A 12,360-nucleotide genomic window follows, 5' to 3' on the forward strand; every position below is an offset into this window, starting at 1 on the left:
GCCACTTCCAAAATATATTAATTACAATGGAACCACCATTGTAATTAATATATTTAACCTTGGGAGAGCTACTGCCAAACAGTAACTGAATTAGACAGATTATCATTTTGGTTTGTACTTCCTATCCAAGCCAGAGAAAGAATAATAGGCTAAACGCACCACTAATTTATTCCAATGAAATGTTGTAATGCAAATGTCAGCCTATTATATACATGATATTAACAAGAATACCTGAAATGTCTGAACAATAATGAAAATGTTGTCCACTCCAACAGCCAGCACCAAAAAGGGAATGACTTCAATAACAATTAGTGTCAGGGGGACTCCAAAATAGCTGAAGATACCCAAAGAACATGCAACTGAACTGAGTACTATTAGGATGCCTGCAATGCCCAATGAGATCTTTGAATCCACCTAGTAAATAAAGACAACATACATTAAAAGTCTTTTTAAAATACTGCTTTTCAAACATAATTACAGTTTAATAGTTTGACTCATTGTCAAATCCAGCTGCACTTTACTAACTGTGCCAAAATAAGCATGCATATTTCATTCAAAGAAATATAAAGTGAACAGGCAACATCAGGAATATCAATTCCTAATCCAGGAAATGTGTAATACACATACATATTTCCTTTACTGATTCAGGAAAATTATTATTCTGAAACATACTATCTTCAGTACTTTTAAAGCACTTATATTGTACCATGGGTGCCTCCATAAGCTTTCAAGAGAAAAGCTGGTAAAAAATTCAATAAATAGATAAATAAATCAGCTAATTAAGGATACTTAACAGCAGAGATGGGTGTGGACTTCCAGATGCTGGATGTTACCCACCTGCCTTTCTATTTATAGCTGTTACAGAGGAAAATGTTCAAAGTAATAGGATAAATAATAATAAAAGTAAACATTAAGATTGCATGCAGAGGGACTAAAATATTAACTAGACTTGCAAAATTGAACTTTGTATTTTGCTACAGAATTATTTTTCAATAGTTAAAAAGATGCATACCAAGAATGTAGCAGGACTCTTAATGTGCCCAAGAGCTATGGAAATGTACACAAACATGACTGCATAGCTAATTATAACAGTGAGAACATCGCTGTTGCTTTCTCGATCTATTTCATCTTCAATACTACGTTCAGCAGAGAAGGAAATTGTTAAATTTGGGTTGTCATAGTTTTTCACAAAATTGATAAACCTGAAAAACAGACAGGAGTGTCAATAATTTTCAAGAAAGTCAAGCTAACCAATCTCTATTAAACACAAACGTGTGGGCAAAATGTTGCACAAAATTATTTTAATGTTTTATTGTTAAATTGAACCCTGCATTGCCAATGCTTGCTGGTTTTGGTGTAAGATCCTACATTTCTTATGTTTAAGGTAACATGTTTTTCAGATGTTTCAAATTAAAACCACCTTGATCTCCCCAATTAAGATTTTAAAAAATAAAGTGAAATCTATTGGCTGTAAGTGTAAAATAAAGGTCTGTATATTAAAATTCCTTTACTGAAAGAACTGGAAAAAATTATTAACGTCAAAGAAAACACTAATGTTTTATTTATGAATAATATAAATATTCCCACTGTGAAAACATGAAGTTGCTGCCTCATTTTGGAGCACTTAAGACACTATAAAGCATATCTTTATTACAGTTCTAGAATCTACTGAGCAGGAAAGTTACTGAACTTCAACATAAAAAGTTTACAGGGATTCAGTTAAACCTAATTTAGAAAAAAAAACTTACTCCTTTTCCCAAGCCAAAGCTTTCATCAGCTTTTCTGTGTCATTGTAGTAATTCTTGACAGGAAATGTGATCACAAGGGCTGTGGCATTATTATAATTTTCATCTAAGTATTTAATAAAAGAATAAAGTATATGAGGAATTATTTCAATGAACACATAAACCCCACTTTGCTATCTATCTCCAAGGGTATCTTTGACAGTATGTAAGCTTGCTTCTGCAAGATGTTTTAAAGTGTTTTTTTAATATGCATGCTATATTGTTTCACTTCATGGAATCTTTTCCATTTACTACAAACAGAAGTGTTACAAGCGCTAACATAAATCCATTTTACATTAATTTCAATAAAATTTACTTTTAGGCACAAGGGGCCCAACTACATGGTCTACCAACCCCAATAAACTATATTATTGCCGTAATAAATTAATAGTTTTTGCATACATCACTCATCCCTTCAATATTATTTTGCACACTTACTTTTTTCTCATAGTACTATATAAGTACCAATGTACCATATAAACTGAAAATTTCAAGCTTAAGACTTCTGTTTTTCTTAAATAATACACTATTCAAATGCTAAATAGAAAATAAGGGTACCAGAGCAGTTATCAAGCTCCTTGCTACTACACATATACTTTTTTTAAATGAAGCTGCCTTACCTATAAAAACAGAAAAGAACAAAATAGCATTTTCCATCTGTCTGTGTTGCTGCCAGAACATATTAATTCTCAATAGCCAAGAAGCAGTAATTTGTTAGTTACAAACAATGTCCCACATTACAACATAACATGCTGGCAAATAAATATCAGCAACAATTTACATATTATCTACAATATAGAGATGGTATAATTTTGACTGTTTAAAAAGAAAGTGGATTCACAGGCCTCACACTGATTTCAGCAATAAAATCAACAAGTCCATCACACCTACCATCGTATCCTCCCATCACCAGCCATGGGAAGACAGGACCACCAAATGTTCCCAAGCAGGGTTCGTGAAGGAGGGTTGTGTCATTCAGAGTTGCTGGAGCCCTGTCAAATTTACATATAATGTTACCAGAACTTGAAAACAGGTATTTCTTAGGACAATATTGCAGTAAATTGTATTTATTCCTAAAGACTTGGCTGTTTCAGAAGGCCTTTAGAGAACAATTATGTTATGATGCCAAATTGGATAGTGTTGCTCATGTACACTATTTAGAGTCTTTCCAGACTGAAGCAATATACACATTTTAGAAATAAAATAAAATAAAATAAAATAAAATAAAATGCTCAATCACAAAAAGTCATTTATTTCAGTTTTAACTTAGAAACTATTGAACAATATTTTTTTATGTGCAAACTTTCAAAATATGCCTTATTGTGAAATAGTCTTTTTATTGGAACTATAGCTCATTTCACAAATTCATATTTAGGTAACTTGTATTATCTGAGAAATACAATAATACACTAATAAGTATTCTGGTTTGGTTAGTCACATATACTTTGATACATTACAGTCTGATCCAGCTTAAAATAATACTAAGCGAAGTCCCAAGAAAGGAAATTATAGTTAATTTCAAAGTAAGCCTTAAACAACTCTCTGAATTGGGCAAATTCATCCTTACTAATTCTGTTGCAAGACTGAGTTCATTAATCATGCTAACTTATAACTATTTGTTTAGTTCTGGGTAGTTTGTTTGTTTATAGATTTATAAGGCCACCCAACTCAGGCAGTGTGACTCTGGGCAGCGTACAACATAAACACACAATAAATCAAAAGAAGAAAAAAGCAAAGAAAACTTTCTAACAAACAAACAAACAAAAGTATTACTGGTTTAAATAATGTGTCATTGATGAGCCCCTCAAGGCAGTTAACAAGTTACCAAAACAAGGAAAAGAAAATCAGCTTGTCAATCTGACATAATTTTAAAGCTACAAAAGTATTTCATCAAGAGACAGGGATGATGTTTTTGACTGGGCTTACCTGACACAGTATAAGAAATGAGAGTGGAAGTCAGCAAAGGTATAAAATTCATCACCAATGCTATAATCTAGGACAGAATGACTGTTTTGGAAGTAATTAAGAACACTTAGAATAGTGCAGTTGTTATTGTAGGGAGCAAGAGGTGCCAGGCAAATGTCCTTCAACATTACAGTTTCATTTTTATAAGATGCAGTTAAGTTTTCAATACCATTTTGCAAATCTAGTATCTGAAAATATGAGAGAGTAAGAAATTTATTAATTAGCATACCAATGGGACAGAATCTTTTCTCCTTTAAGATATGATAGATGCTATCAGTTAACTAAAAGCAACATTTTGATTAAAAGCAAGATATCAAGCACAATAACCCAAAATGACTTTTCAGCATTCAAATTCTGAAAACAGTACATTTCTGAAAGAATCAGAATCAGTTTAACTGATAAAAATACAATACATCATACATTTAATCTTTGTTATTAAGTGAATATAAAATTTACTGAGCTTTCTAGCAAAGAAAAAAGTACGCTTCATATACTTTAATTAGAAGCATTTTTCTTGGGACTCTATTTTTTTCCCACTGAACCAATTCCTTGATTTTAAGGCTATTTAAATCTATGATCCATCTTAGTTTTTGTGCTTTTACCTAATTTTCCTTGCCCCAAAGTCTATCAGCCTCACCTTATCATAGTACAGACAGAAAAAAAAAATCAGCTTTTGCTCTACTCATTCCATAGGAAAATGCTTGGATCGAGCACAAAGATTCACTAGAAATTCTGCTGATCAATGGGAAGAAGCTGCATTTAAAGAGTTTAATTTGTATCCACATTAACTGAATATCAAGAGATCAGTTCCTACATTACCTGATGCAAGATATGTTTTCTAAGTGGAGGTCCAAAAGGAATATTTGCTCCTGAAGGATATGGAGAATAGATCTCTGGAGTAGTATTCACAGCCTGAATAATAAGTTGTTCAGTACGGAAGAATGGTCCAAAATTAGCATCAAAGTATTCCTTCTCTCTGCGAGCTTGGCTATTTGGGGATGACCACAGATCTACAGGATTTGTAGTTAATTTGAGAAATGCCAAGCCTGAGGAACACATGGCAATAATAACCAAGGAGAACAGAATAACAGGCCGTGGGTTTCGAACACAAAAAGCTCCCCATGATGTAAATGTAACTCTTAAAGCATTCTCAAACTTTTCACCAAATCTTTCATACCATGTAGCTTTTCCTGCAATGACACAATCACAATGAATAAGTAAGCTTTCCCTGTCCAACATATTTTTATGCAAATTTAAATGTTTCCCATATTTTTTGTTAAAAGATGTGAGTGAAAAAAAAAGGAATCATGCTATGTTAAAAAGTTTTCATGTGAAAAAGGATGTGATACTGCTGCCATGTGACAACAGGTTCAATGTTGCAAGATCGGAGACCATATAAATAATTAGGAAGTATAGGCTTTTACACTGGCAGAATGAGGTAATGGAATGGAAGGAAGGAAACAATTTAAGAATGAATATGTACACACTAATCATTTGTCACTGACAGCAAAAAAAATTATAACGAAATCCAAAACAGTTCAGAGCATTATGTCCCATAATAAAACATGCAATATTAACAAAATATTAATTTCTTTATATTCTAGAACTTACCAGTATTTTGATGTGAGTTAACAGAATAGGCAATGTTGCTGTCAATGGGTGCGTACTCAGAAACAAAATGTCTCTTTCTGTAAATAATGTGAAGACAGACAATGTAGCATAAGTGAGCATTTTTATATTAATTCATGTAGTACAGTGATTCAAGACAAACTACTGGTTATTTGACCAAGTATGGTTGTATAAAAAAGTATAGGCATCTCTTATCAAACTTAAGTTACAATGAATACCTGAAAAGAAATGGGATATTTCAGCAAGACAACACCTGAAACATACCTCCAGATTAACCATGAAGTACTTATAGGAAAGAAAGATTTTGGAATGGACTTCACAGTCTCCAGACATGAGCGTTATTGAAACTCTGGGCATGCAAGGAGACCTAAGAATATTTTTCAGCAAAAAAGTTCTGAAATGAACAGTGGGGAAGAGACAATCCAACTGGAAAATACCTGAAAGGGTCTTCCTCTGCCTTTATTTCTTGTTTTTCTGAGGCTCCTCCTTTAGAACACTTGGTACTAAAGACTATGTGGTGGAGGTGGAGAGGACAATTCTACTGCAGCAGGCTGAGGTACCTCATATTACTCTAACTTTTAAAAAGATTTAAGTGCAACAGTAAAACTATCTGCTTGTGGTAGCTGCTTTAAAGCTACCATTCCAGCTATTTTAATTTAGAACATAAAATCTATTTTAATTTTTAATATATAATTAAGGATCCTTAACTTTTTAAATAAATCTATTGGCCTGTCCTACTGTTGAATACAGCTGTGCAGAAGTTTTGCGCTGGCCAAACTGGTCAAAGGTTTGCATGCAACATTATGTTTTCAGGGCTGTTACAGTGCTTTGGATTCAAAGCAAAAAGATGTTCCAAAGACACAGGGCTTGAACACAGTACCTCTCTGCAACTCCTCAGACTAAATGCATCTTTTCCTGGGATTGCATGGCAGCTGCAGAGGGCAGCTATGCAATCCTGGGAAAAACTGTGGCTGCTTTAAGGATTTGTAGACAAATGGTACATTTGTACCACTGCATGTTCCAAAACACTTTTTGGCCTCAAATCCAAAAATCCAGCCCTAATACTTTTCAGTACAATGGTTTCATTCTATCATGGTGATGAAACTGTTCAACACAGACAGCTTTTACAAAACATCAGTTTGTAACTAAAATGAAGAATGTTATATACTGTACTTAATAAAGCTATTCAACCTGGCCATCCTCCCTTTTCAGCAAGCAATTAGAAAGGAAAAAAATCCCACTGATTATTAACAATGATTGTAATTTTTTTTTTTTATTCAGCCCCATTTTCAGACGGCTCTGTAGTTCAGAGTCACTAGTAATACAGCTGAAAGTACACTGTGCATTTATCCACACTGAGCAAGGTCAAAGTTTTGTGTAACAACACCAACAAAAAAGAAATCTCAATGTAACACAATTGCTTATAGTATAAGGATTCTTTCTCTCATTCCATATCATTTTGCCAAATCTGATTACGTTAATAGATCAAGTGGTCAACTGTATAAAATGAATAATCACTACAACACCATCCATATTTACTTTTACATTGTAAAAAAAAAAATTCTTAAAGAATACAAAACATCAGTGACTACTTAACTGAGCAACCACTGGGTTACTGAAAAATAGGAGTGTGTCTAAAATAATGAGTATGCATGATTGATTTAACATTATATAAACAGTTTTGGAATATTTTCAATCTAAAGTGCTTAAAATAGCTATTTACCTGTAACACCAGAAGCCACAAACCACTGCAAAGAAAACAAGAAGAAATGCTGTGTAGGAGATCCACATAATAACATACATGGCATCCAAGCCAAGCAAAAGCCAAGGTGCAGGAGGTGGGGGAGGTTGTGGTTTTGGGCCACAGACAATGGAACAATCTTGACAACTACAGGGTCCTGTGATGTCATCCACAGACTCATTGCAGGCTTTGGTAGCATTGTTCATAGGAATCATCCCATGGATAGGTACATCTAGCAAGGGAGAAGTTAACATTTATGGAAAAAAAAGAATGTAATGTTAGCTGTGTAGATATCATCTATTGTTCTTTAACTAACTTATAAGAATATTTTTATAGTTTGGCAACTTCAGTTTAGTGTTAACAGCATCATTAGAAAAATAATAGTTCAATATACCATGTATAAGCCACAAGATTCATATGCTAAAAAAAAAGCTATAATTTCATTTTTTAAAAAGCAGTCACTGTTACCATTTTATTAATTAGAAATAACTTGCAACCATTTAAACTTCCATAAAATCAGAACATTCTAGAAATTTAATAAGTGACCAGTTATTTTATCCACTTGGCAAGGTGCAAAACCAAACACAGTATGCAACCTCATCCTTTTAACATATTATCCTTAAAACAAAATTGAAAAAATGAGGGCTAACTGAATTTATGATTCTTTCCTATTTGCCGTACCAGCAAAATATTTCACAAAGTACAATCCCATTTATAAAACTGGAACAGAGGTGAATTATTTTGGTGGGAATCTTCCTTAGTTTTTTTTGTAAACACCAATATGGCAAATTATTGTTCCATTAACAACCCACATCATTTCTAAAAACACATCAAATGAAATAAGCTACAAACATAACACACTGGACTTCTCCCATAAATAGAAATCCTGCCCAAGTCTATCTAAATATTGAGAATCCATTATTATCTGTGTATGTGAAATCCATTATCTTCTATTTCACCTATTATTAATAGATTAAAAGAAGTAATGCCAATATTTCAGCTGAAAATTTTTAAAACCAAGCCTTTAAAACATGTAGAGAAAATTATTTTGGTCAAGATCAAAAAAACGAGAAAGAATCAAATATATAACACAAGTGAAAATAATTAATACATAGTGAAATAAAATTATATAAAAGAAGTCCTAAGGTCAAATACCAACCTAGTGCTTCCTGATAGCATTTGTAATAGTACAGAATTTAGCTACTTTTGTGAAGATATTAGCAGGTGAGTCTTCTAAGAAAAAGTATACTACCTGCTCCTCAAGCCAACCTAAACAACTCAATAAGGAAGAATGGATAAGCCTGAAGCACTTCCTATCATAAAAAGGATGGTGCAGTAACACATGAGCAATTGTTTCAATAGCTTCATCCGGGCATGGACATAAACCTTCCAAGAGTACTGTTACGTCTTCTCTCCAGCATCTAGAGGATAAGATGTCAAGCCTCACTAGATTAAAGGGAAACTGGCAGAATATTAAAAAAAATATGTAAAAGAGATCTCCATTGCAATGGCTCAAGACTTTAAGTCTGCCTCCAGATCCAAATCAAGGATTCTATGTTTGGCATCTATAAAGATTTTTTTCAGGGCCACATGTGATCTGAGAGTCAGCTGAAAAGCAACAACAGACTAAGTCCTTAAGTATACATTTTTTCCAAGAAGAGACAAATCTATCAACAATATTAGACTGAACCAGGGATCCATTGTAAAAAAAAATAAAACAACCCCCCCCCTACTTTTATTCAATAGTTTAAACAGTGGATTCTCATCCAAGGCAAGACCAAGCTCCAAATTGAGAAATGCATTAGACACACAGTGAGGAACACAGAGCAAAGTTCTTAAACATTTTGATTAAATTGCTTTCAGAGCATACAAATATTTATAGAGACAGAGCTGTGCCCCATATAAATACAAAAAAATAAAATGAATAACACTACATCCAGCACATGCAATCATACAAGAAATATTTTTCAACTTCATAACACTGAAGCTATAAAACCAGTTACTTTGAAAAAATCAGCAGGTTTTAAAGAGGAAAATCTGTAAAATACATTATATATTATGAACATATATAATTAACAGAACACAATACTGAACATACTTTTTGCAATTAAAAAATTGAATAATTCTGTTCAATACAGCTACATACAATTTTAATAAATAAATAAATAAATGTCCAAACTTTTTCTTTTGCCTTTTTTCCTCTTTTCTATGTATTTGTTTAATTAAATAGATTAAAGATAAATAAATGTTCAAACTTAAATGTAATATAGTTGCATGTATACTAATATTCTATTAGTGATATCATCCAGCTCTTTATATCATTATAAAACTGCAGCACCCACTAGATTGCACAAAAATGAAATATTAAAATGTCTATATTTCCTACCTGAAAATATTGGAATTATGTTGAAAGGAGTGTGACCATTATCCTTGCTAAACATATATTCAATCCAGTTGGTTGCATTGCATTCTTTAACATCTTTCCCACACAACAGACCTAGTGCCTTAATGTTGCTTGATGGAGCCTCCACATCTTTGCAAGCATTATACATATCTAGAAGTACAATTTTATACAAAAATTACAAGTTGGTATACTAAATTATAAAAAGAACATTTATTATATTGAGTCAACAACAGCAATAGAGATTACTCAGCAACTCTGAGATTACAGTAAAATAGCTAAGATATTTCTGACACATTTCAAGCTGAACCAGTTCCATAAATCGTCTCATTCTTTTCCCAACCTCCCCCACCATGTTTCCCTTCACATCACTTGATGAACTCCAAATAATTTGTGGGAAGAAATTCTCTTTTCAATGCCTTTTTCACAACACTGAATGCTGCAAAACAGAGGTGTGTATATATTTATTTGTTCGCTAATTTGCTTTTTGATGACAGGGCCAGACCAAGGTAGAATAAAGCACAATAGTACAATATTACCAGAAGAAAAAAAAATTCTCCAACACAATATATATATTTAGTAGTAAATTAGCATGATTTAATAGTCAGATTTCCACCAATGTTAGGAAACAGTGGGAAGCTTAACTTGAATAACTGATTTAAAATCAGCATCTTCCCAATTTAAATTAAACATTAAACCACAGGGTTGATGCCTAAACGAGAATAATAGTTCAATGGCCAAGAAGATTAAAGTGCAATCTTCTTTATCTGTACTATATGGATTATTTACACATAAATGTGCAGATAAATTTATAGAATTATAGAATTCTTTTATAATCTAGACAATGAAAATATTCAACTATGCTATATTATTTATATTATTTTCTTACCATTAGCAAATTTTTTTCCAATGTAATACTGCACCTCTATGATGCTGGTTTTGTTCTCTTTTGTAACTGGATCAGGATACAGCTTTGTTTGTGTAACATTCAGAAATTCAGACTGATGAGGACTACAGGTTATCTCACAGAACAGATTCATGAAATTATGAAAGCATGATGGACACCTGAAGAGAGGCAACACTGATGTAGTACATGTATATAAAATAAAACTCACACACATTCTCTCTCTAGTTATTGAGAGCAAAGAGATATTATGGCTCAAATGTTTAAATTTAGATTAATAATAAGCTTCTGGAATTTGTAATTTTAAAAATCACCAATAAATCTTCTAGCTATAATTTACTGAAAGACCACAAATATTTCATTTGTGAATAATAAATAGAGTTCAGCACAGTAATACAACCAAATACTAGACTTAAGCATATTTACTCATATTTATTATTTAATCACCATTTATTCATGCTGATTAATTTCATATAACAATGCAGAAGTAGGCAGCCTATAGTCTCAGAGGTTATTCTATAGTGTTTCTATCCCCAATAAAAACCAAAATACACACATACAATCTGAACTATAATACAAATATGAAAAAGTAATAAAGAATAAATTTATTACAGAAGCACTTCAAACAATTCAGTTTACTGGAAGTGGTTTAGTGCTAATTAAAAATAAGAATTCTGCCATCATCAACACTTTCTAGAAGAGTCTTTAAGTTAAGGCCAAAATGATATTGAAAGAGTTTTAAGAGACATTCCTTTGTGTTTCCTTGTGAACAGAATGCCTAGTTAATTTCCTACAATTTATTTAAAACACTCTATAAAAGGTACAACCTCCTTATATACACTATCCCCACATACCTGGAAAGAAACTGTAGAGGTAGCTCCAGGCCACTTTTCAAACTCTGAAGTTGCTGCAGGTCACAGCAAAGGCTAACATTCTCAAAGAAAAAACCTGGACAGATTTCCTTAACAGAAAATTGAATATTTAAAGAAATATTTCTAAAATGACAATAATCTGATTGTTCTACTGCTGATTTCAGACATCTGACTCAGAAAATATCCCATGATTTCAACAACATATTTCCAGCTTATAACATAGCAACAGTGCAAGTAGTTATTTTATAAATAGAAATGTTTAGGCAGTAATAAAAGGTACTGGTAAATCAGGGGTAGGACATCTCATGCTGTTTGACACAAAAATGCCTGCAGTTAAGCTCCTTGGTATTTGCTAAGGAAATCTGCCAACCTTTCTACCTCACCTGTTGGGATTTTTTCTTCTTCTTAACATTATTTTAATTTTAAGGAAGAAAGTGATATGCTGCCAGGCAAAGTGGTGGGAATAGCTATGTGGTAAACCTGTAAAGTGGATCACTTGGTGGGCTACAGTGAATGGTGAGAAGGAACCTCACTCATTTGTCTTCAGATAAATTTGCATTTTGTAACTAGCCCATTTGTTATATCTGACTCTGAGCACTCACAATATAATCTTAAATTCCAGATGTGCCTACAAGTAGTCCTCGGGTTACAATGGCAACTGGGACCACCTGGATTGTTGTTGCTAAGTGATGCGGTCGTAAAGTGCAACATCACATGACTGCATCACTTAGCAATGGCAATGCTGGCAGTCCCAGCTGCTGTTATAACCCCAGAACCACATGGGTTCTTAAGCAGGAAAAGGTGGGAGTCCCAGGCAAGGAGTGCAGGAGTGCCGCAAGGGGCTGGAGGGTGCTGAGGGCAGGTGCTACAGAGCGTGGGCAGGCCAGCAGAGGCTGCTTATGGGTCGGGAGAGGCCTGGAGAGGGCCAGAGAAGGCCATGCGTGAGTTGAGGAAGGCCTTGGGATGGTCAGGGGAGGCCTTGGGAGGTTGGGGGAGCTGCTATGGGTGGACACATGCCACGGAAGGCAGGTGGGGGGAGGGCTCCTCAGGAGAAAAAGCGAATT

At 33.6% G+C, this 12,360-nt stretch overlaps 1 protein-coding gene across 1 annotated transcript in view; it reads right to left on the reverse strand.

Moving 5' to 3' along the window:
• NPC1 (NPC intracellular cholesterol transporter 1) overlaps positions 1–12,360 on the reverse strand; it is a 52,470-nt gene that overhangs the window by 18,467 nt on the left and 21,643 nt on the right. The window contains exons 3-13 of the mRNA XM_088130712.1: positions 11,279–11,385; positions 10,410–10,585; positions 9,506–9,673; positions 7,102–7,351; positions 5,361–5,437; positions 4,569–4,939; positions 3,711–3,937; positions 2,676–2,776; positions 1,749–1,851; positions 1,013–1,202; positions 232–414 (exon numbers count right to left, since the gene is read on the reverse strand). Of these exons, the coding sequence (XP_087986838.1) occupies positions 232–414; positions 1,013–1,202; positions 1,749–1,851; positions 2,676–2,776; positions 3,711–3,937; positions 4,569–4,939; positions 5,361–5,437; positions 7,102–7,351; positions 9,506–9,673; positions 10,410–10,585; positions 11,279–11,385 (1,953 nt within the window). The remainder of the gene's footprint in view (positions 1–231; positions 415–1,012; positions 1,203–1,748; positions 1,852–2,675; positions 2,777–3,710; positions 3,938–4,568; positions 4,940–5,360; positions 5,438–7,101; positions 7,352–9,505; positions 9,674–10,409; positions 10,586–11,278; positions 11,386–12,360) is intronic.

Source organism: Python bivittatus, unplaced genomic scaffold, assembly GCF_059951505.1.
Source record: "Python bivittatus isolate LINGU-HERP-01145 unplaced genomic scaffold, Pbiv_v1 ctg000840_np1212, whole genome shotgun sequence".
Taxonomy (NCBI): domain Eukaryota; kingdom Metazoa; phylum Chordata; class Lepidosauria; order Squamata; family Pythonidae; genus Python; species Python bivittatus.